At 37.2% G+C, this 21,430-nt stretch overlaps 1 protein-coding gene across 4 annotated transcripts in view; it reads right to left on the reverse strand.

The window, feature by feature from the left end:
* The window catches only part of Grin3a (glutamate receptor ionotropic, NMDA3A), a 184,413-nt gene that overhangs the window by 124,058 nt on the left and 38,925 nt on the right, over positions 1–21,430 (reverse strand). For all 4 annotated transcript variants that reach the window (NM_001033351.2, NM_001276355.1, XM_006537913.4 and 1 more), the window contains exon 2: positions 6,760–7,364. In NM_001033351.2, the coding sequence (NP_001028523.1) occupies positions 6,760–7,364 (605 nt within the window). The remainder of the gene's footprint in view (positions 1–6,759; positions 7,365–21,430) is intronic.

A 21,430-nucleotide genomic window follows, 5' to 3' on the forward strand; every position in this document is an offset into this window, starting at 1 on the left:
ATCTGTCCTATAGACAAACTGTTTTCTTTTTGCCCTGGGTTTTGTCATGGACTTTGGCTCCTCACTACTGTGGTCTGTGACCCCTCTTTGACTGTTCCTGGTTGATTTATTTATTCCTCTAATTTAATTTATGCTGGTTCTTTAGATCTAGTGTGAATACTAGCCTCAGTGCTGATTTCTCTTCCGTAATAGCTGGTACATGGTTCTGGACATGGAACATTACAGAGCATTTACCAGCCAGACAACCCTCTGAAAGGTTATAGGATGTAGAGAATGGTGCAGTCTGGAGACAGATCTAGAATTTAGAGTGGAGCTGTTAACATTGTTCTCAGTAGAGTCAGTACTTTCTGATCTATCTCCAAATTTTACAATAGATGCCTGGGAAGTGAAAATGTGAACAAAGAACAAAATTCCCTTTCAGGCAAATAACAACGTAGAAGCTCTACAAATGTGCTGAAATTATCCAGCTTAGCACCTGATGCATCTTGAATCCTCCTTTATTCATTGAAATAAGGTCCCGAGGTAATGTGAATTTTCTAGTGTTCCTTATCTGAGTTCCTTATGACTTCAAACAAAGTTTAGACACAACTCATGTCATCCCTTAAGTGACCCGGAAGGAGAGAAACAGTCAACAGATTTTAGCCAACTGGTCTAATGACAGGGTTTCCTGCTGGACCCATATAAGACTGTACAATATGCATTTTCCTCTGTAAGTATAAACTCCCCAAGTGTTCCAGCTAGAAAGGAAAGCTAAATGAGTCAGTCATTCATAAAAAGTCACACATAAGCAATGTGTTTTCCTTGGGGCACTGGAAAGTCAGTGCTAAAGAGTAGCATCTAGTTCAAGGCTTCTGCATTCTCTTAAAGTTGATTGAAGCCTACAAGCTAACCAGCTATCTGAGTGGAGGTACTTAGGAGATTATTCACACATGGGCAATTTTGCCTCTTGATTTTAAATAGCATGTGACCAAAATTATAAATCATATAGTTATAAAGTACTAATTAAGGAAATTTATATTAATGCTGAAAGTATTCTAGAATGTGGATAATGTAAATTGATCTAACAAATTTAAAGGTTATTTAATTTAAATACCTTTGACTTGAAATGCTACTACATAATAAAGCTAATAGTTAGAAGTATCCAAAATTAGAATTATATCATGAAACCCCAAGGGTTTCTTTTTTTTTTCCTTTCCTTTCTTTCAACATTTCTAGTGTATAGGAATGGACTTAACACCATCATTAATTTTAAGAGTTTTTTTTAAAAATGAACACAAGCTTTTGCATTTTTCCTGAATGTTTTCTAGTGTTTCTTGATACATGGCACATAACAGAGTCCTAACAATTATGTGCAGAATCAATAATATGAAAATTACTATTAAGAGAAGGCCAGTGAGTCTTGATAATTGCCTGGCCATGTAAACACAGTGACAAATATAGGAGGAAAGGGTTATTAGCATGTATGGGACATAAAACCTCCCATAAGCATATTGGATCACACTAACTAAAGAGAGAGTAAAAGAACAGCAGTTAGACGCAGTGGATGCATGGTAATAGAAGTAGTAATAGTTAGCTCAAAGGCACTGAGAATTGAACAGCCTGTTTATGGAAAATGGATAAAATTGATTAGATGTGAGAAGACAGAGGAATGGACTGGAAGCTTTCTGAAAGATAAGTCCCCTGTCTCCTGTGCTCTGTGCCCCCAGTTGAGGGCATGACCCAATATCAGAAACTTAGGCAAATGTATGACTGAACATACAACTTTATCTAGTTGGTGGAATTCTTGCAGGATACAGAAATGAAGTTCAGAAGTTGTTCAAGGAATAGATTATTCATTCTACTCGGCAAAGTAGAGCTGGATGGTAAAGCTTGGCCTAGTGGCATAGACCTGTAATCCTAGCTGCTTTCGAGGACTAGGTTAGGAGAATCACAAGTTCAAAGTCACTCTGGGTTATAGGGAAAGTTTAAGGCTACATTGGTCATTTTATCAAGACCCTTTCCACTGACATCCATTAGGCACACGAAATGCAAACTCCTTAGCTGGCATAAAAGCTGGCATATGTGGTATGCTGTGAGTACTTTCCTAGAGACATCCCAGATCTTCAAATGCAATTCATGCTCCAATTATGTTACATTTTGTCTTCAGGTCTTAACAAATTCACACGTTTCATTTTCTGTGCTTAAGAATTAGCTCCAAATGTGAAAACTTGTATTAAAACATACCACCAAATCTCTGAGAATGTTAATGGATTTTTTTCCCCATGTATTTTAAACAGTTCACGTCCTTCCAAGCTTAGTGGTACAATCCTGATCCCAGCACACTGGAAACAGAGGGCATACCATTGTGAGTTCTAAGCCAGACTGGACTACATAGCAAGACTTTGTCTCATGGGGTCGGGAAATGGTGCTGAGGTTTGTTTGGCCTTTTGTTATCTATGGTAATGCTAAGTGCAGGCCCAGCCTCAGGACCTGGCTGTCCAGAGAAGAGAAAGTTCACACATAGACCTTGCTCCCAAGTTATTTCTGGTTGGTAAGTAAAAATGCCAACAGCCAATGGTTGGGAAGAAGAGACATAGGAGAGGTTTAGGTTTCCTGGGCTTGGGGTCAGAGAGGGATCGGGATGAAGAAGAAGGTGCAGGAGGAGCCACCATGGGTTTTGTGAGCTATAAAAATGTGGCCACGAAGGCTGGCCAATTGGAGATAAGAGCAGCCCAGATGGGGTTGTAGATAGGAAAGTAGATTCTAATAACATAGTGGGTAGGTAACTGCCTAGCTCTTGGGGCTGTTTAAGGCTTATTTTAAGTATAAAGGCTGTGTGTGCCTTTTATCCCAGAACTAAATGGTCAAATGCAGGGTAGAAACCCTGGGCTACGATTAATAATTTTTACAATGGGGTTAGGGTGTGTATGCACATATCTCAGAACTTTATAGCTTACGTTTAAGCATTATACTGTCAGCTCTAAAATGACAAGACTCGGGTACTCATTATATCTCCTTCAGCTTATTTCAAGAAATGGTCATTGATGGAGTAGAAACACAGATGAACATTCATGGAGGCATTGTCAAGATAACGTGCCACCTACCACTGCCTCCAAAATTAACATTTAGTAAAACAACTTTCTAATACAATGTTAAAGATAACACAATGACCTTGGTCCTCTAATCCTTTTGTCTACATTGAGTCATGATGGACATTTGCTCTGTCTTGTGGGCGACTGAGAAGAATTAAATCCCTTATACCTGTAATTACGTCTGTGTAGTCTGCCACAAGAAATTATTTTCCTAGTCTAAAAGTCTGTACTGAAAATGCCATGTTTGGGGGAGATTTCATTAACATTTTAAAATGTTAACAATTCTGTCAACCCAAACCAAAAATGACTGTGTGAGAAATGAAAGCTTGCATAACTCTGGCATCAGCTAGTCACAGCCCATTATCCTTCTGGCTTTTATTATGCAGTGAGGGAGTGGGGTCAGCCTCACAAAATTTAGGGACAATTAAGGAAATTACTGTATGCAGATGTGACTTATGGACTGAGAATAACTAACTTTCCAAAAGATTGGATTAAAACAAAACAAATAAGGATGATGGAAAACCCGCTGCTGCTTTCTGGCTTAAGGCAGCCTTTAAGTTATTCATTATACAAACTCCTTCTGGGGATATGCCCGCTTTCCCTGACCCTGTCCTGAACACTTTGAAACTTTTTCTTTGACTGTACTCCTTCGGGAGTTTAAAAAAGTCCTGGGCATATTTTCTGAAGTTCTTTGAGTTCATTTCTCACACACACCCATGGGGGTGAAAATATTGCTACTGACCCCTGTGCATTGTGAACTGCTTCTGGGCTCCAAACCACACATTCTTCTTTTGTAATCTTCAAACTTTGTGGAATAAAATATGTGGAAACAATCATGAAGGTAGTACCTTTCACCATAGAGACAAAAGTAAAAGAAATAAAAGAAAAGAGGAAAACTAGAGTATAAGTAGTTAGATAAAAGTTTATATTTAGTTTAGAAAGTATTATTCACCAACTATCCATTTTCCTCTAAGATAAATGATATTGGAGACACAAATACAAGAGAAGGTTTTCTTTCTCTATAAATAAATTTCAGTAACTATCAATTAAGTATGCTGTATGCTAGGCTGTGGACTAAGTCAAATAATAATGTTTCAACTTAATGGAATTTGTATTTCCCTCAGAAGTCAGACAGGTCAGGATGAAGAGGTTAAGTACTACTTATAAGTCAATAGAAAAAACGCCATGGGGACCTTGTAGAGGGAGATTTTAGATTTGTGAATTACATTTAGTGTGTGAGTGTGTGTTAGCATGTACATGGGTGTACAAGTCTATATACATGTATGTGTATGAATGCATGTGCATGTATGCATGCATGCAAGTATGATTGCATATGTATGTATGAATGTATGTAGTATGTGTCACTGTGTAAGTATGGAGGTCAGAAGACAATATACAGGAACCAGTTCTCTCCTGCTGCTAATTGAGGAGTGGGGTCAGTGGAACTCAAGTCTTTGGTCTTGGTGGAGACTGATTTACTCACTGAGCAATCTTGCCAGCCTGAGAAATGTGATTTTACTGTAAATTAAACCCTGGGAAGTAAAAAAAAAAATCATTTGACCTTGATAGAATGAATTATTGAGGCAATACAATCTAAGTCAACAAATATTCTTACTTATTTTCTCTAAATGCATTTAGAACTGAGTTTTTTCTTGCATTGTCCATTTTACATGACTCAAGAGTATGCTAGATGCTATAACGTCATTTTCTTTTGTGGTTTCTCCTGCTGCTTATGACTTTCTTTCCAAATAATCATGGTTTGGGATCATATGGTGGTTAGAAAGGAGAAGGTTTTTATTTCTTAGATAAAATCCCGAGCCTCACTTACGTACTAGGGTACAAAGGGATGAACTCTGTGTAAATATTGTAAAATAAAATATACATAAAAGTAGAGGTTATGAAAATTAAAATGCTATATGGGAAAAAAAAGAATGTTAGGATGGTATAATATCCAATTTTACCATTAATACATTTTTGAAAATTAATTTGAATTACTTTACTTTTTCTTTTCTTCTTCTTTCTCTTTTTTGAAACAAGGTCTCCCTGAACATCCTTAGCTGACCTGGAACCAACAAAGATCCTCCTGCTTCTGCCTCTGAAATGCTGGGCTTAGAGGTATGAGCCATCCCACCCATTTTATGCTTTTGTGAACAATATATGCTGTGCCTTGTCTGCATTTCTGTCAAACACTTGGGTGTTAGCAGATTGCTTGTGTATGGTAAGTTCACAGTACAATTATGTGTAAAAGCATGAAGACTTCCTGGTCTTTTACTAAGTATTTGTGTTTTTTTAAGACAAGACACTGAAATTGCTGCATAATCTGTTTACTCTTTGAGAGTATTGCCTTAAAATGTGTTTCAGTCTACAAGGAAGATTTACCTCTGAATGGCCCTTGTTCTCTGGCCTGGCCTCTTTGACCATAGGTCATCCTCTTTTTAGGTAAAAGTCAAGTAGCCTAAGTATCACTTAAAGACATTCCCCTTTCCCAGTAATTATAAGCCCATTTCCATATGAGGGGCTATACTTTATTTTAAATATTACTACTCCATCTTCTGAATCAAGTGAGCTACTAAACATAAAGATACCAAATTATAATATGCACACATGTAATTAAGTATAAAATAACAAACAGTACATTAGAAAAATACTATTATGAAATGCTTACTTCTATATATCTATTAACTATATATATATATCTACCATATCTATCTACTCATAATTTATCCATCATCTATCTCACCTATCATCTATCTATCTATCTATCTATCTATCTATCTATCTATCTATCTATCTATTTATCTATCTATCTATCTATCTATCTATCATCTATCTGTCTATCTATCTATCTATCTATCTATCTATCTATCATCTATCTATCTAATTTATCTATCATATTTATCTATGGATCATCTATATATCATCTATTGATTTATCACTCACCCATCATGTAGCTTCTAATTTTATCTGCTACCACAACAATTCCACGAGTACTAGGATCTTATGCTTATAACATTATAACTTTACATGCCTTTTCTATAAGCAGACATGAAATCTAAGAAACCAAGGCTGAAAAGAAATTGGGTAACTTGACTAAGTTATACAAGAATAAGGAGGCAGAACTAAGATTCTATGTCTGTATGGTTCTGAAGTCTCTGCCTTTAACCATGGTCTAAACTGCCTTAAGCAATTTTAGGAGAGAGAAAAGTACATTTTTATGTAACTATTTTTTTTCCTCTGCATGTATTTAGAAAGTTTTGTTCAGTTCTACTGGTGCGGGAAAGGATAAAGAAGAAAATAAATATTCTCTGGTTTTATGTGGGTCAACCATGGGTTAATTATTTTTCATATACAATTTCATGGCCTATTTATTATACTGTATCAAGCTAGTCTATATTATCTTGATATATTAGTTAGAATATTGAAGCTCTAAGCTTTTAAATATTCTGGCAAGAACTTAACAGTGAATAAGGAACTAACCAGTGATGAGTGCTGTCCCAGCCATACGGCACTCAATACAGAATCAAATTACAGAGAACAGATCCTGAGATATTAGTTTTTAGTTGCCCCAAACTTTATCAGGACTATTGGCCCTGAGAGCTACACAGAATCAAGATTTCTGCACAGTGGCAAACTTTACTTGCTATTCCAGCTCTCTGAATGAGAATGTACCCCAGGATTTACAGCCTACCTTGATAAATATTGTCCAGAAGTGAGATTTGTGGTTTTCACATCCATGCAGTTCATTGTGCTGGGAAGGAGAGCAAGTTCTGGCTGGATCATGGTGGCTGTGGCTACAGCTCTTGCAACCAACTCCATGGCATCCTGAACATAGTACTCAAAGACAGACTGTGTGGTTTTTCCATGAGCAATGAGCCCTAAGGGCAGGCCTTCTGTCCTCAGCTCCTCCACATTCTGTGAGTCTCCTAAAACCCAGTGAAGATCAGGAGGTGATAGCCCAAACTGTGTGGACATTTCAAATATCTGCCGGATGCTCCCCATGTCACAGCCAAACATCACCATTGTGGGTGTGCTGTTCCTAATGTTTTCCAGCTGGACCTGCAGGAAACTTAGAAGGTCCTTTGTGGAGGACAGGTTAGCAGTGATGTTGATGATAGACTCGAGGTGGAACTTGGAGTTATTCTCTGTAAGGAGTAGGAAGTCGGTGATATTCCAGTCTTCCTGGCATAGCAACAAGCTAAAATTGTACCAGTTGTTCATGGTCAGGATTGAGACAGTGACATCAGCATCAGAACTTAGTGAATTTTCTAAACTCAGCTGTAGGTGCAGGGGATTCTGTATTTAAAGATAATGAAAAAGAAGAATTAGAAAGCATTGCCCAAAGATCATAACGAGATACTTTTGTTTTCCTGAAAGGCTAACGCCTTTCTCTATTTTTTCCCTGTGATAATTTCTCTGGAATAAAATTCTCTTACTTGGAAAAAATTATGCTCTTTATCTAATGAGCAATCAACACTTCATCCTAATTTCCTGATGATTTTTGTCTGAGTACCAGAGAGCAGATAGCTCTTGATATAAATGTGAGAAATGATATAATCACCTATGTGGTCATAGATTTTTATGGGGTTTGTCTTTCTTACAGTCAGTCCATTTGATGTATCATATTTCTTACACTGTGTTTAATGATTCATTTGTTAGACATTTCACTCAGGAGAATAATTGGAATAAATTGCTTTGTTTCTGTGAAACAACTATCAGAGACAACCTAGCACAGTGCCACTCTTGTATAAGACAATTTGGAATATGAGTAGGTCTCTAGACCCTTGAGTAAGGCTCTTCTAAAACACATGTTGTATTGTAGGGTACATACATCAAGGTTAAGTGTATAGTCCAAGGTTAAAGGCTTGGTTATATTTCTATTTGTTTTGATTTTGAGCTCTTGCTATATAAAAAAATGTGCCATGGAATGTATTTGTGAAACTTAAATTACTATTTCATCTACTCATGGAACTTGCCAGCTCAATTAAAGAAGAGTTTCTTTCATCTTCTTTTTCTTTTTCCCTATTTTTTTAAAGGAAGAGTTTCTTAATTTAACAGTCACAAATTATAAATTACATAGTTGAAAGGTAGTTTTTCAACATTCATATATTTGTCATGTATTCTTTCCAATAGTAAACACTTGACACATTTATCCTTTAACAATGATTTCCTGAGAAACTTTAGAACAGAGCTTTATAAATGTTGATTGCATAACAAATACCTATCAAGTGAATTAAGTATCTTCCAATTGGAAACTTTTGAACTATCTCTGAGAGCTGGCCAAAATTCTGGTCTGTAATAAGTTTCCTTTCCTACAACACACACAAAGCCATATTGGATAACTCATTTTTTTCATTTTTTTCTTGAACCAGGGCAAATATTCTCATATAAACTTTCTTTTCACAGTAAATGGATTTGTTTGCATTTGTAGTCATTTTTCCAAACAGTGCATTCATCCAGATTGCTAAAGTCTTTTAGGTTGTTGTTAACTGAAGTAAGTCCTCTGAGGCTGCATCTACATTAATAATTCCATAGACTGACCTTAGCTGCATAGAACAATATCATTGTAGAGAAAATAGGTTTTAGATTAAGAACCAAAATTACAAGGCTATCTAAAACTATTTTTCCCTTATTTATTTTATTTATGAGTACAGTGTAGCTCTCAGACACACCAGAAGAAGGCATCAGATCCTATTACAGATGGTTATGAGCCACCATGTGGTTGCTGGGAATTGAACTCAGCACCTCTGGAAGAGCAGTAAGTGCTCTTAACCACTGAGCCATCTCTCCAGAACCCCTATCTAAAATTCTTTCAAGCCATGAATCTTACCTTCTGTGTTTGGCCTGACGGTCTCTTGAGTATTAGGTTATCTTTTTACAATGTCTTGTTAAGCTTAGCAGACATTAAGTCTCCATCAATCCTAAAACCAAGAATGTGAATAACATCTGGAATTTATAGAAATGATCCCCTTGCTTTGCTGGAGGCTGCCTTTCTAATGCCCCAGTGAAAGTATTTGTCAAATATGTTTATTGATGTATGACTTTGTTTTGTGGACACAAAAGTCTATGTGACCTTGTCCTCTATGGTCCTTATAATTTACAAGGACTAGAATTTGTGTTCCCTGGTTGTGACCATCCACATTTGGTTAAGGGTATACCATTTATTTCTTTCAATAAAGAATAAATAAGCTTTGAATAAAGCTGTGTGTGTGTATTTTTTTGTTGTTGTTTTACTTTTTTATTTCCTTTGTTCATTTGTTTTTATGTATGTGTATTTACAATGTAATTTGCCAAATAGTGACTTGAGATTTTATTTGATTATTTCTGATGACTACAAAAACTTAATCATTCCATATATGTCTTATGTTGTTCATCCCTTAACTTCAGATTGCCTCAAATGCACCATACTGCTTATCTCACACAATAGACTAGAACTGTGTCTTAAATCTCTCTTCTGACAGATTGAACCAGAGATAGTGTATGTCAATTGGAATTATTCTTTCACTCATCCCAGTTGCTGGGCTTTGATCATAATCTGAGAGACTAAAAATTGATAGACGGTAAAGAAACCATTTCCACCACAGTTTCAAGACCCCACATTTTGCCCGAATTGTAACCAAGGTTCATTCAAATACTTCCCACAGAAGAATTCACTAAATGAGTATGAGGTACAGGCTTGTTGTATGAGGACAAGAATTAGAATAAAATGTGCTGATCATATTGAAAATTCAGCATTAAATGGAGACATAAAAGTATTTGGCAAGAAAAAGCAAGATGGGACTTAGCTAAAGAGTTCTTCTCCAGCAGATAGAGATTAGTCCATGTATGCAGGCTCATCCCTATAACCAGTTCTGTTGAGGGACTCCAGATGTTGGCATTAATTCTTTCACTGTCTTCAGGGGAACAATTCTTCAAATAAATATTTATTAAGTAATTGTTTATAAGCATCTAATGATACTAATTAGCAGCTTCACGTGCAGCATCTTGCAATTTTTCTCCTGATGCTAAAGTTCCCCTCCCCCACATCTCTCTCTCTTTCTCTCTCTCTCTTTCTCTCTCCCTTACACACACACACACACACACGCGCGCGCGCGCACACACACACACATACACACACACACACACATCCTTAATGCAGTCAAGCTTCATAGTATAAATTATGTTAAAATCTTCAGCAAAAATTAAACAACATTATTGAGCCAAATTAAGAGATTTTGAAAAAGAAAACAATAGAAGGGTCTTTCTTAGGCAAGAATAAGAATAGTCCAAGTACAGAAATATAAATAGAGAATTAAGAAGTAAATAGAACTAAAAGTTAACATACACAAAGAACATCAATTAAATATATTGAATTAATACATTATACTTGAAATTCAAAGCAGAATACGAGGAAATAAGAGATTGAGTTGAGAAAACAAAACATTTAGAAAAATAATATAATTTAAATTCCTAAATCTGCAATAAAGATAATTCCTGTTGGGTAGTGTTGGCGAGTGCCTTTAATCTCAGCACTTGGGAGGCAGGGGCAGGTGAACCTCTGAGTTTGAGGACAGCTTGGTATACAGAGAGAGTTACAGGATGGCTAGGGCTACACTGAGAGAAACCCTGTCTCAACAAAAACATAATAAATAAATAAATAAATAAATAAATAAATAAATAAATAAATGAATGAATAAATGAATAAAATTCCTATCTACTAATAGCATAAGTATAATATTAAATCATTTAAAATAGCCCAACTGGGTGAATATATGAGAATTTAAGATTCACCAAACTGAATAATATAACCTATTTGTTCTGACATGAAAAAAAATCTATCATAAACAAAAAGTGGAGAAACATGAAATATCAAAAGCATTTGCAGCAATGGTAATAGGGCGGGGGGAGGGTACAGGGAACTTTTGGGATAGCATTTGAAATTTGAAATGTATATAAAGATAATATCTAATAAAAATGTGAAAAAAAGAAAAAGCTGTGTTCACAATAAATAGGGAACATTTACTTGAGAAGGGTAAGGATTCTTTACTGAACACACAATCCAATCCAGAAAGGCAGTTTTAACCTTGTATTGTGAGATGTGCCCTCTGCCTATGCACATAGTAGCTGGGAAATAGACAATTCATATAATTATAAATCCCAGCCGCTACAACAAATCAAATAACGAGATATGGTAGGGCTAGGACAGGGGGAGTATTCCTGGAAAAGGGCAGCAGCAGTGGGAGGATGCAGATAAAGGTAGCATACAGCATCCTCTAATTGGATTTTAGGAGAGTAAACGAAAGATGTATTTCAAAACTGGTGATCACTAGATAGGCAAACATATGCAGTGATGTCATTCTTCAACAGCACTATCTTTCTTATTCTAGATGAATTTTGGCTATATACCATACTTCTGTTTATCTTAGGTCTGATCATGTAGTGTCCTTTCAAATAGTGTCTATGATGTTCTCACTTAGGTCCCCAGCTCTCCTTGCTGGTAGTACCACTGCCCTTTTAAGTTATCTGAGTTTTTCCTCTTTTGTGCTACATGGTATTAGGGTTTAGAAGACAGGATGAGCTATGTGAAAATTATGTCTTCATCACTTACAAGTCATAGAGCTACCTGCAAGTAATTTCACATCTCAGCATCATAGACTCCTATCTCCCAAATGACCATGATATGCCATTTCCAATATTGAAATGTGGTAATGCACGGCAGGTATCCTTCACAGGAGGAATACCCGGTAAGTGGTAACTGTGGAGACTTGCTTATAGAATATTGTTGTTGAGTTGGATGTGTTTCTTAAAATGATTATTTTATTGCTGTGACTCTCACACATTTCATCTATTTGTACACAGTGATCTCAATTGTAAGATACTTTTTACAGATATCAATTGCACACATCCTTTCCCCCCCCACAGGAAGTAGAGGCTTCATCTCATGTGACTTGTACAATCTTGCTTTTCTCTATTTCATGAGGTTGTTTGAAATGTATATAATGATGACCAGACAAGGCACAGATCTATGAGTATAGCAGAATATCATATGAGACAATTTCATCTATTCGTTTTTTTGTGCCAGCTGTGTTTGGTTCTACCCTAGCTCTCTAGGCCACCCAAGTTAGTGTCAGGCATGTACCTCAAGTTAAACAAGACATTGGTTGGCCACCCCCAGAGATTCTGTACCACCGTTGCCTCAGCATATCTTGAAGACAGGAAAGATTGCAGGTCAGTGTCCAGGTTTCTCTTTTTATAACCTGTAGAGAAGCCAAAGAGACTGGAATGTAGGGTGAAGGATCCATGTAAGCATGGGTATTCAATTGGATTCCACTGATCAACATGTCTGTTTTTATGCCAATATTTTGCTTTATTACTATGGCTTTGTATTGTAACTTAAAATTGGGGATGGTTATATCTCTAGCAGTTTTTAAAAATTGTTCAGGATGTTTTAGCTATCCTGGTATTTTTGTTTTTCCATATGAAATTGAGAATGGTCCTTGCAAGGTCTCTAAAGAATTGTGCTGAATTTTGATGGGAATTGCAATGTAGTGATAGATTGGTTTTGATAGGATGGCCATTTTCACTATGTTAATTCTATTGATCTATGGCATAAGAGATCATTCTTTATTCAAACACTTGATGTTTTTATTAAATCATTCACTCATTTATTTATTTATCTACACTCCAGATTTTATTGCCCTCATGCTCCACCCTCTGACCGTTCTGCATCCCATAGCTCCTCCCCAAACCCCTGTCTCCATGTGAATGTCCCCATCCCTCACACCACCCAACCTCTAAATTCCCTGGGGCCTCCAGTATCTTGAGGGTTAGATACATCTCTGACTGAACCCAGACCCAGAAATCCTCTCATGTATATGTGTTGGGGGTCTCATATCAGCTGGTGTATGCTGCCTGGTTGGTAGTCTAATGTTTGAGAGATCTTGAGGGTCCAGGTTAATTGAGGCTGCTGGTCCTCCCACAGCTTTGCCCTTCTCCTCAACTTCTTCCAGCGTCTCCCTAATTCATCCACAGGGGTCAGAAGCTTCTGCTCATTGGTTGGGTGCAAATTTCTGCATATGATTCTTTCAGCTGCTTGTTGGGTCTTTCGAAGGGCCATCATGATAGGTTCCTTTTGGTGAGCTCTCCATAGCTTCAGTAATAGTCTCTAGTCATGCAAGCCTTTCACTTTTTTCGTTCCAGTTACCCCGGGATATTTTATATTATTTGAGAATTTTGTAAAGGGTGTTGTTTCCATGATTTCTTTCTCAGTCTGTTTTAGATAATTAAAAATTATCAAATATTGAAACTATTGATATAAACAATAGTTAGTCACAATCCTTGGTGGAAAGTTTAGACATATTTTCTTATAATGGCAACTACTGAAAATGCACCAGATAATTAAACTGTCAAGTGTGCAAGTTAAATTCCCTACAGAAATTTGATTACTTTATGTCAGTGCAGCTTGGAACTGTTGCTAAGCGATAGTTTTTGTCACATGCTAATTTACTCTGCACTAAGAATGAAAACTCACCTAAATTCTGACTATTCCTGTCTGAAACACATGCTAGAATAGCCCCCATGGTTGCCACAACCCTTTGTCTGAATTCTGTCATTTGATATAGTTCTGTACATTGGTAGAAGTATGTTTGATACATTTAGAGTATGATTCAGCTACTTGTAATATAAAGTAGCTTTATAGAATCCCCCTTTAAAGAATATTTATAAATTGTATTTAGTTTTACTTATGGGAAATGTGTATATACGTGTTGGTCTGCTTGTTTGTATGTGCAGCATGTGCATGCAGTACCCTCAGAGGCCAGATGAGGGCATCAAATCTCCTGGAAGTAGAGTTACAGTAGGTTGGAAACCATCTGATGCTAGGTGCTGGGTACTAAACATGGGTTCTTTGGAAGAGCAGAAAATGTTCTTAAATGCTGAATCATATCTCCAGCCCATAATATGCCTTTCATTTATTATGGATTATCAGTGCATATGAATTTAATTATTATTAATTCCGTGTAATTGCATAACAGATTTTTATTTGATTGGACATTAAAAAAAAACACCCTTATATGATTTTGCTCATTGCTTGCTACCTGAAATTGACCCCTTTAACATTAGAAATGAGATTAGCATATCTTGAAATGAGATTAGCATATCTTTAACCAGTATCTTGGTACATTTCCATTTCAGCACCTTATTTTGAAACTTGTGATCTACTAATTGTGATTAAGCTTTGCTGCAATGACATTTTATTTCACTCGAATTACGAGGAGAACATTAGTGTAATTAATTCTTTGTACCTCTCAAATCCTTGTTCACAGTGTGAAGCACTGAGAATGGAAAATTTAAAGTCTGGTCACAGAGGCAGGTTAGTGATCAAACTTAAAGGCTCTCTGAGCAGTCTGGTGACTTCAGGGCCAGCATGACAAGTCTGTCATGAACAGGGCAATGCATTTGCAGTAAGGCCCATGTGAGTCTGCTCAGAATATGCAATAACAAAGGAGGAATGGCTCCTTTTTAGTCTTTAGTGAATCCGTGTGTACAAGGTCGGGCAATATCATTGTCCCTATAATGGATGGAATGGACGTGCTAAGCTTAAAGGCGATATCACAGACTAACTAGCTCACTCACTGTTTTATCATTTGTTTTTAAAGGGAAAACTTCACCAATCCCAAATTTATAGATTGCCACAAATTAAGGGGCAGAATAGCAATTTTCTTATGTTATACAGGTTAAGAATGTGTTTTGCTGAAGTGGTCTGCCCTCATTATCCTCCTCTTTGGATATAGCTACATATCCAATATATTGATACATATGTATACACATTCTTCTGTTTAAACTTTTCTTTCTGAATTTTGAAGAAAAGATTCAGGCCAGAACTTGCAAAATCTACCACATCTTTCTAGTACTAAAGACATATAAAATTGCTTTAATATGAGTGGCATAATGAATATAGTGATTGATGAATTTATTATTTTTTTTGTCTCCAAGGTGACAAATATATCCAGTCACATTATATCTTGTGAGAACAGAAATGTTCAATATTAAAATATCTAAGGCAAAAGGATTAATAAATGAAAATGCATGTTATAGGCTTGCAAATGTTCTGGAATTTTCTCTGGAATTATTTGCTGTTCATGTATTTATTTTTAGCATTATTTAGCATCTCTTGGCCTGATTTTGTATGACATTCTTGCATATTATGCCAAAAGCTTTTAGGCTTTAAAATGTGAAAAACCTCTTAAGATTATTATTGTGTTTCCCAGATCAGTTCATGGAATGAAAGCACAAACCAGGACAGAGAACACTGAGAGGAACTTATTTCTAAGACTGGAGAGATGAGGAGAGAGATGGTAGAGAGACAAAAAGGAAGACAGAGAAGGGGAGGAGGAGGAGGAGGGAAGGAGAGGGAGAGGGAGAGGGAGAGGGAGAGGGAGAGGGAGAGGGAGAGGGAGAGGGAGAGGGAGAGGGAGAGGGAGAGGGAGAGGGAGAGGGAGAGGGAGAAAAACACACATCCAGTCTTTATATCAGTTCACCATCTTGAATGCTACAGTCATGACATTGTTTTTTGAAATATTTTTTGCCTGAGTTCTGGATGATGCCTGTGTTCAGGCTCTCTTGTCTCCCTTCATAGATTATTCAGAACAGACCATCGTTTCCTATTTTCTAGTCCTTATGGACTCATTTCCTTTGAAACAGAGCAGTGGTATCTTTTTGTCCTTTTTATTCAACTGTGTGAATATTTGTGTGCATCTGATTCCCTAAGAAGCTTCTACCCAAAGCCTACAATTCCCTAGGTGCTCCATTCTGCCTCCTCTACTTTCATGGGGAGGGCATATTCTTTGTGAGATGCCTTTGCCCTCTGACTTTGTATGTGAGCTTGTGTTCTGGCTTCTTGTCTGCACTTAAGCATCCCTGATATGCTTTGTTCATCTGACCTCCTGCCACAGTTTGTGCATCTGTACTCGGATTATTTATTACGTGGTACCCTCATGTTGGTTTCCTCATCTTTGCATTCTGTTTGGGGACTTGATATTTGCGTTTGTTTGTTTGACAATAAATTCTTGAATAACATTGCTTAGAAAAACAGCAACTTAAAGTGAAGATTTGTTTGTTGAATGAATAAGTGAGAAAGTGGTGACACAGAATTTAGATTTAGATGGAGAAGGGTGACCTTTGGCTGAGGAGGGTGACCGTTTTTTATGAGTCATTTTCCTTCCCATTTGACTAATATCATTTCTCTCAAGAAGCAAGAGCAATTATTCCCTGCTTTCCCATATAATTGTATCTTTTCAGATGACAAATCCCCTCCGATGTCAATCAGAAAAGTGGCACCTGAGTGCAGAGGATTGACAGAATTGCTCAAGTGTACATGAGCCCGAGACATTCATTAAGAATACAAGTGAATCATGATATGCACAAACTCCATGAGTGGCAGTCATTTCTTTTGCACCAAGGAAGGTTGTCGGGGAAATATTTATTATGTTTATAAATTATTCATAATTGAACTTGCTTAAACACTCAGCACCAATAGTTTCAAAACGTGACTCAGTATACAAAGTTCTCAATATTGTTTCAACCTACCAATTATTCATCTGTTATATAAATTCAGTCTACTTGAACTGGAGTCATGACCTTGAAACTTCAGTGACCGTTAAAGAATCAGAAAATCAAAGGAAGAAAAAAGTAAATTACAGTAAGCAAAGAAGACAACCCTAAGAAAGAAGATGGACTGGGGAGAGGGTAACTTGGTAATGCGCTCACTATGCAGGTGTGAGGATTTAAGTTTGATTCTTGGCACCTATGCAGAGCAGCCTGATAACTGAAATCCTAACTACAGGGGAGTGGAAACAGAAAATAGCTAGGACCTGCTGTCCAGTCTGTCTGGTTGAGTTAGCAGGCTCTAGGCCCAGTGAAAGACCATGTCTTGAAAAGTAAGATAGAGAGGACCACACCCAATGCCAGTAAATCTCTTGCTTCTATACGCATGTACATGAGAGCACACAAACAGACACACACACACACACACAAAACATACACAAATGCACACACACATGCACCTCTCTCCACATGCAGGGGTGTATACACACACACACACACACACACACACACAAAGAGAGAGAGAGAGAGAGAGAGAGAGAGAGAGAGAGAGAGAGAGAGAGAGAGAGAGAGAGAGAAAGAGAGAGAAAGAAGGAAGGAGACAAGTAAAAGAAATTGTTAGAAGATTTATCAATATTGTACAAGATAAAATAACATGCATATTATCATCACCATCATTTATTCATAAGGAATCAGGTTTCTGTTGAGTTCAGAGACACAATCATACCTGGCACAGAGATAAGTGAAGGGTAACAAGGACAACTACACTGTAAACCATGTTCATGCTCTTATTTTCTAGTTGGCCTTTTGGTGCATCTGACGGAGATGAACAAGGTGCTGACCAAACTTGCAGAGTTCAGATTGTTAAGGATCAGAAAGAGCTGTGGCCATAACTACCTCTGGAAGTGTTTGGCAACTCTGCCATTCTCATCCCTGTGTTGCCTCCTCAATGGTCTTATTCTGTAGCCCGCATCAGCAGCTTTTCTCCTCCCTAGGATCTCCCTTAAGCTGACAGATGTTCCAAACATTATCCGCATACTCCCCATGGCCTCTCTTTCATACTCATTCTTCTTATTTCTTAGTACATAAATTTATGATTTGTCCAGATGCACTTATAATTTCTACTTCCTCAATGCATATTTTTCTTGTCAATCAGAATTTCAGATTCATCATAAAACAACTTTTATTTAAAGAACCCAATGATCAAGCCTTAACTGTTTTTCATCTACCAGTGCCTTCATCCTCCAGTCCTTTCAATTCTAAAGCCTTGTTTTCTTATCTGACCAGCTGATTCTTCTCAGTCTATTTCTCTACATGTTCCATGCGGTATTCACAGGGCTCTGTCTTTGACTTCTACTTCCCAAATTTTACATAAAAACAACTGTTTATTCTTGAGCTGAAGATTGGAATATTAAAAGACATCTAAGAGTGTATCTCCTTTGGGTTCTCATTAGCTTTCTGAAACTTAGTGAGTCCACAAATGACTCCAGCAAAACCTAAGAAATTAGCTGGATGGTCCCCTTTCAGCACACCGCTCCTTAATTCACCAATAAGTCCTATTTACTACAAAATATATCTCACGTTTAATCCTCAACTCATTTCCTCTAGAATGAGCCTTTATAATCTGTCACTTGGACTAAAATGTGATGGAATTATCATTCTACAGTTCTGCCACTGCCTGACCAGCACTCTGATAAATCCACAGATAACACACAGGTAGAGTAATATATTATTTTCCAGGTTTTGGAGTGGAGTTAGAAATCAGTGCTAGAGTGCTTTCAAGGCATAGATGAGGCCTTGAGTTTGTTTTACACACACACACACACACACACACACACACACATACACACACACATACACACACACACACACACACACACACACACACACACACACACACAATTTTTTTTCCATTTAAAACGTTGTTTTCAGTGGCCTGTCCTGCCTATTGCTTTAACATTCTTCATTCCAACCATGTGCCCTGAAAGCCACGGTACTTATGCTTCCTTCAGTCTTAGGGTTTTTTTTTTTCCTTTTTACTTCCTCTTGGGGCATTTTCCTCTCAGATTGCTTCATGGCTGATATTCTTAAATTTCAGAACTGTCCATCCTAATGTCAGCATCCTCCCTCTGGACCTCTCATCATCAGATCCAATACTTTCTTCATATGGTGTAATTTTGCCTTCCTCAGAATACTGGCCAATAACTGAAGTTACTTTCCTTTGTTCTGCGTGTGTTTGCTAGATAATTTCTTGCTACTAAAATGTAAGATCCTAGAGGTTCCAAAGGGTTGATCCTTATGTCTCTCCAGGGCCTGGGACAATGTCCCATATCATTTGGTGGGTGACTCAGGATGCCTTTGTATCATATATTAACACTTATCTTTTCCTGCAAGCTTCACTAACATGTCTTGATCGGGAAAAATCATTTCTTAGAAAAGATCCCAGTAGAATTGAATTTACTGTTATCATCATTTGGGAGTTTACTATTAATTATTGTTGCTCTGTCCATCTACCCCTGCTTGGTGTCCCCTCTGTCTCTACTTCCACACTCCTTCTATTTCTCCATCTTGCACTAGACTCTGTGAAGGTCTCTTAACCTCTCTGTCTAAACATTTACCTCCATCTCGACTCTATTTCTATCTCTGTCTCTTATTTAAATACAAGGTTTAAAGGTCCTCTTTAAATGAGCATAGTAATGGCAAGTAACTGTATTTACTGAATATTAGAAACCATTACCATCATATGCAACAGCTTGCTGCAGTGGATAATGTCTTAAAAATATGAGACATTTTAGTGATTATTATTTTTGGAAAAAAACCCTCATTATGGCACAGTTCTTTGCTGCAAATTGGATCTCCTGTGGATCCAATCATGCCTCCTATAATGTTTTTATGTTGAATTTCAGAGCAGAACAGGGCTAGTCCTTTCATATCTTAATGTCATGTAATACAGAGATACAACTTAATTCTCTGATATTTGAGATTCTATTTACTTCCAGAGAAACTCATATTTCTAAGTAATATATTTTAGATGTCTTGAAAACCCATGGTGTGTCAGCATATTGTAACATAGACTGTAATATCTAAGCAGAAGTCAGAAAATAGACACATTGCTTTACTTTAGAGAGTCAAGAGGGAAACATGCATTAATTAGATATTATTAAAACAAAAGCTAATGTATACTAGATGATCAGTTTATGATATCCCAGACTGGAGTTCAAATTTTTACATAGTTCTATTTCATAGAAGCAGCAGCTAAGGTCACAGAACTGGGAAGAAATAAATATGTGATTGAAATTCTGGTTCTAGCAGTCAGGCTTCTAATCAATATATGTTTTACTAAACTTCATTAAAAAGTGAAAAGCAAGAACCATTTCAAGTAAACTTGTCACCACAAGCTCTGTGGCTCTATGATAAGGATGATAAAGGGCACACATGTGAGAGTATGTAAGACCAGGGAAGCGGTCCTTGTGTGTTACAGCTGCAGATGATTTAATTAATTTGAGTTTCATTTTCTTAGCCCTTTTCTGGCCAACCTCAGATTGCTTAAATCCTCTTGAGAATATATGGAGAGGTTCCTCATCAGGAAATTGGTAATTAATGGATATTTCTGACCTTTCCACTACCTGTGATACAATCAGTCTTTACTGTCACTCAACTCAATTCGAGGCCAGAACAAATGTCTATGATTTAGATGCATGTGAACAATTGTGTGAGTGGCTACAGTCTGCCTTCAGGATGAATGTGAATTTCTGACACCTACCATAGTAATTCTAATGTGAACAATATTAACCCTGATTATTTTCTGACCTGTTCTAGCCCCCTGTAGTCAAAGCCACAATTTAAAAAGAAATTAAAATTGTTTAAGGACATCATAATCAGATTATGCAATCAGGGCACTGGAAACCCTGACATGATTTCATTAAACCAGTGACATTTATGTAATAAACCATTTCAGGGAAATTGTGTGTCTCTCGTTAAACCTCCTCCCTGTGTATGTGGTCTCACACTTAGATGTACTAACAGAGAAGGCCACCACTGATCCTTTCATAGTCACAGCTCACTTAATTTCCAGATGGGACAGGAAGCTTCAATTTGTTCCTTGAACTAAGATTTCATTATCCATCTCAGTGCTTATCTAAAAGTATAGAATGTCACACACAGGGGAGAGAGAGAGAGAGAGAGAGAGAGAGAGAGAGAGAGAGAGAGAGAGAGAGAGAGAGAGAGAGAGGCACGAAAGGACCAAGTTCTATAGCCTTTCAAGTCCAAGTAGATTGATCCCATCTTCCCTCCTCTCACATGCAGATGAAGCTCACAGATTTCAGAGAAGAAATCAGAGACTTGTAATGAGGTGGTACGGCTAAAGCATCAAATGAGAAGCAAGAAACATCCCGACCACAATTATTCAACAGCAGCTAGGATTTGCAAAAGATGCCAGTGTCTCCCAGGAGAGCAAACAATCGTCATGCTGAAATGTCAGCTGTGGAAATAGCAGGTTAAAAAATGCAGTGCAAAATTTCCCAGCAGTATATTTTGTCTTTGGAGTATGGCATTGCACACAATAGTCCATAAGGAGCCCCAGGCTTGTAACTACATCAGCAGGAGTGTCCTTGGTTCCCTGTCTATGGTAATTGTGTAATGAACCAAATTGGAAACACAATGGGCAGCTTAATTTATTATCACCAATTAGTATGTATGTCTAATAAGGCTAAATGATGGAATTAACAAGCAACTTTTCTATACCCATACTGGACTGCTCTTTTTTTGTGTCTGCTTTATTG

Source organism: Mus musculus, chromosome 4 (genome assembly GCF_000001635.26).
Source record: "Mus musculus strain C57BL/6J chromosome 4, GRCm38.p6 C57BL/6J".
Classification (NCBI taxonomy): Eukaryota; Metazoa; Chordata; class Mammalia; order Rodentia; family Muridae; genus Mus; species Mus musculus.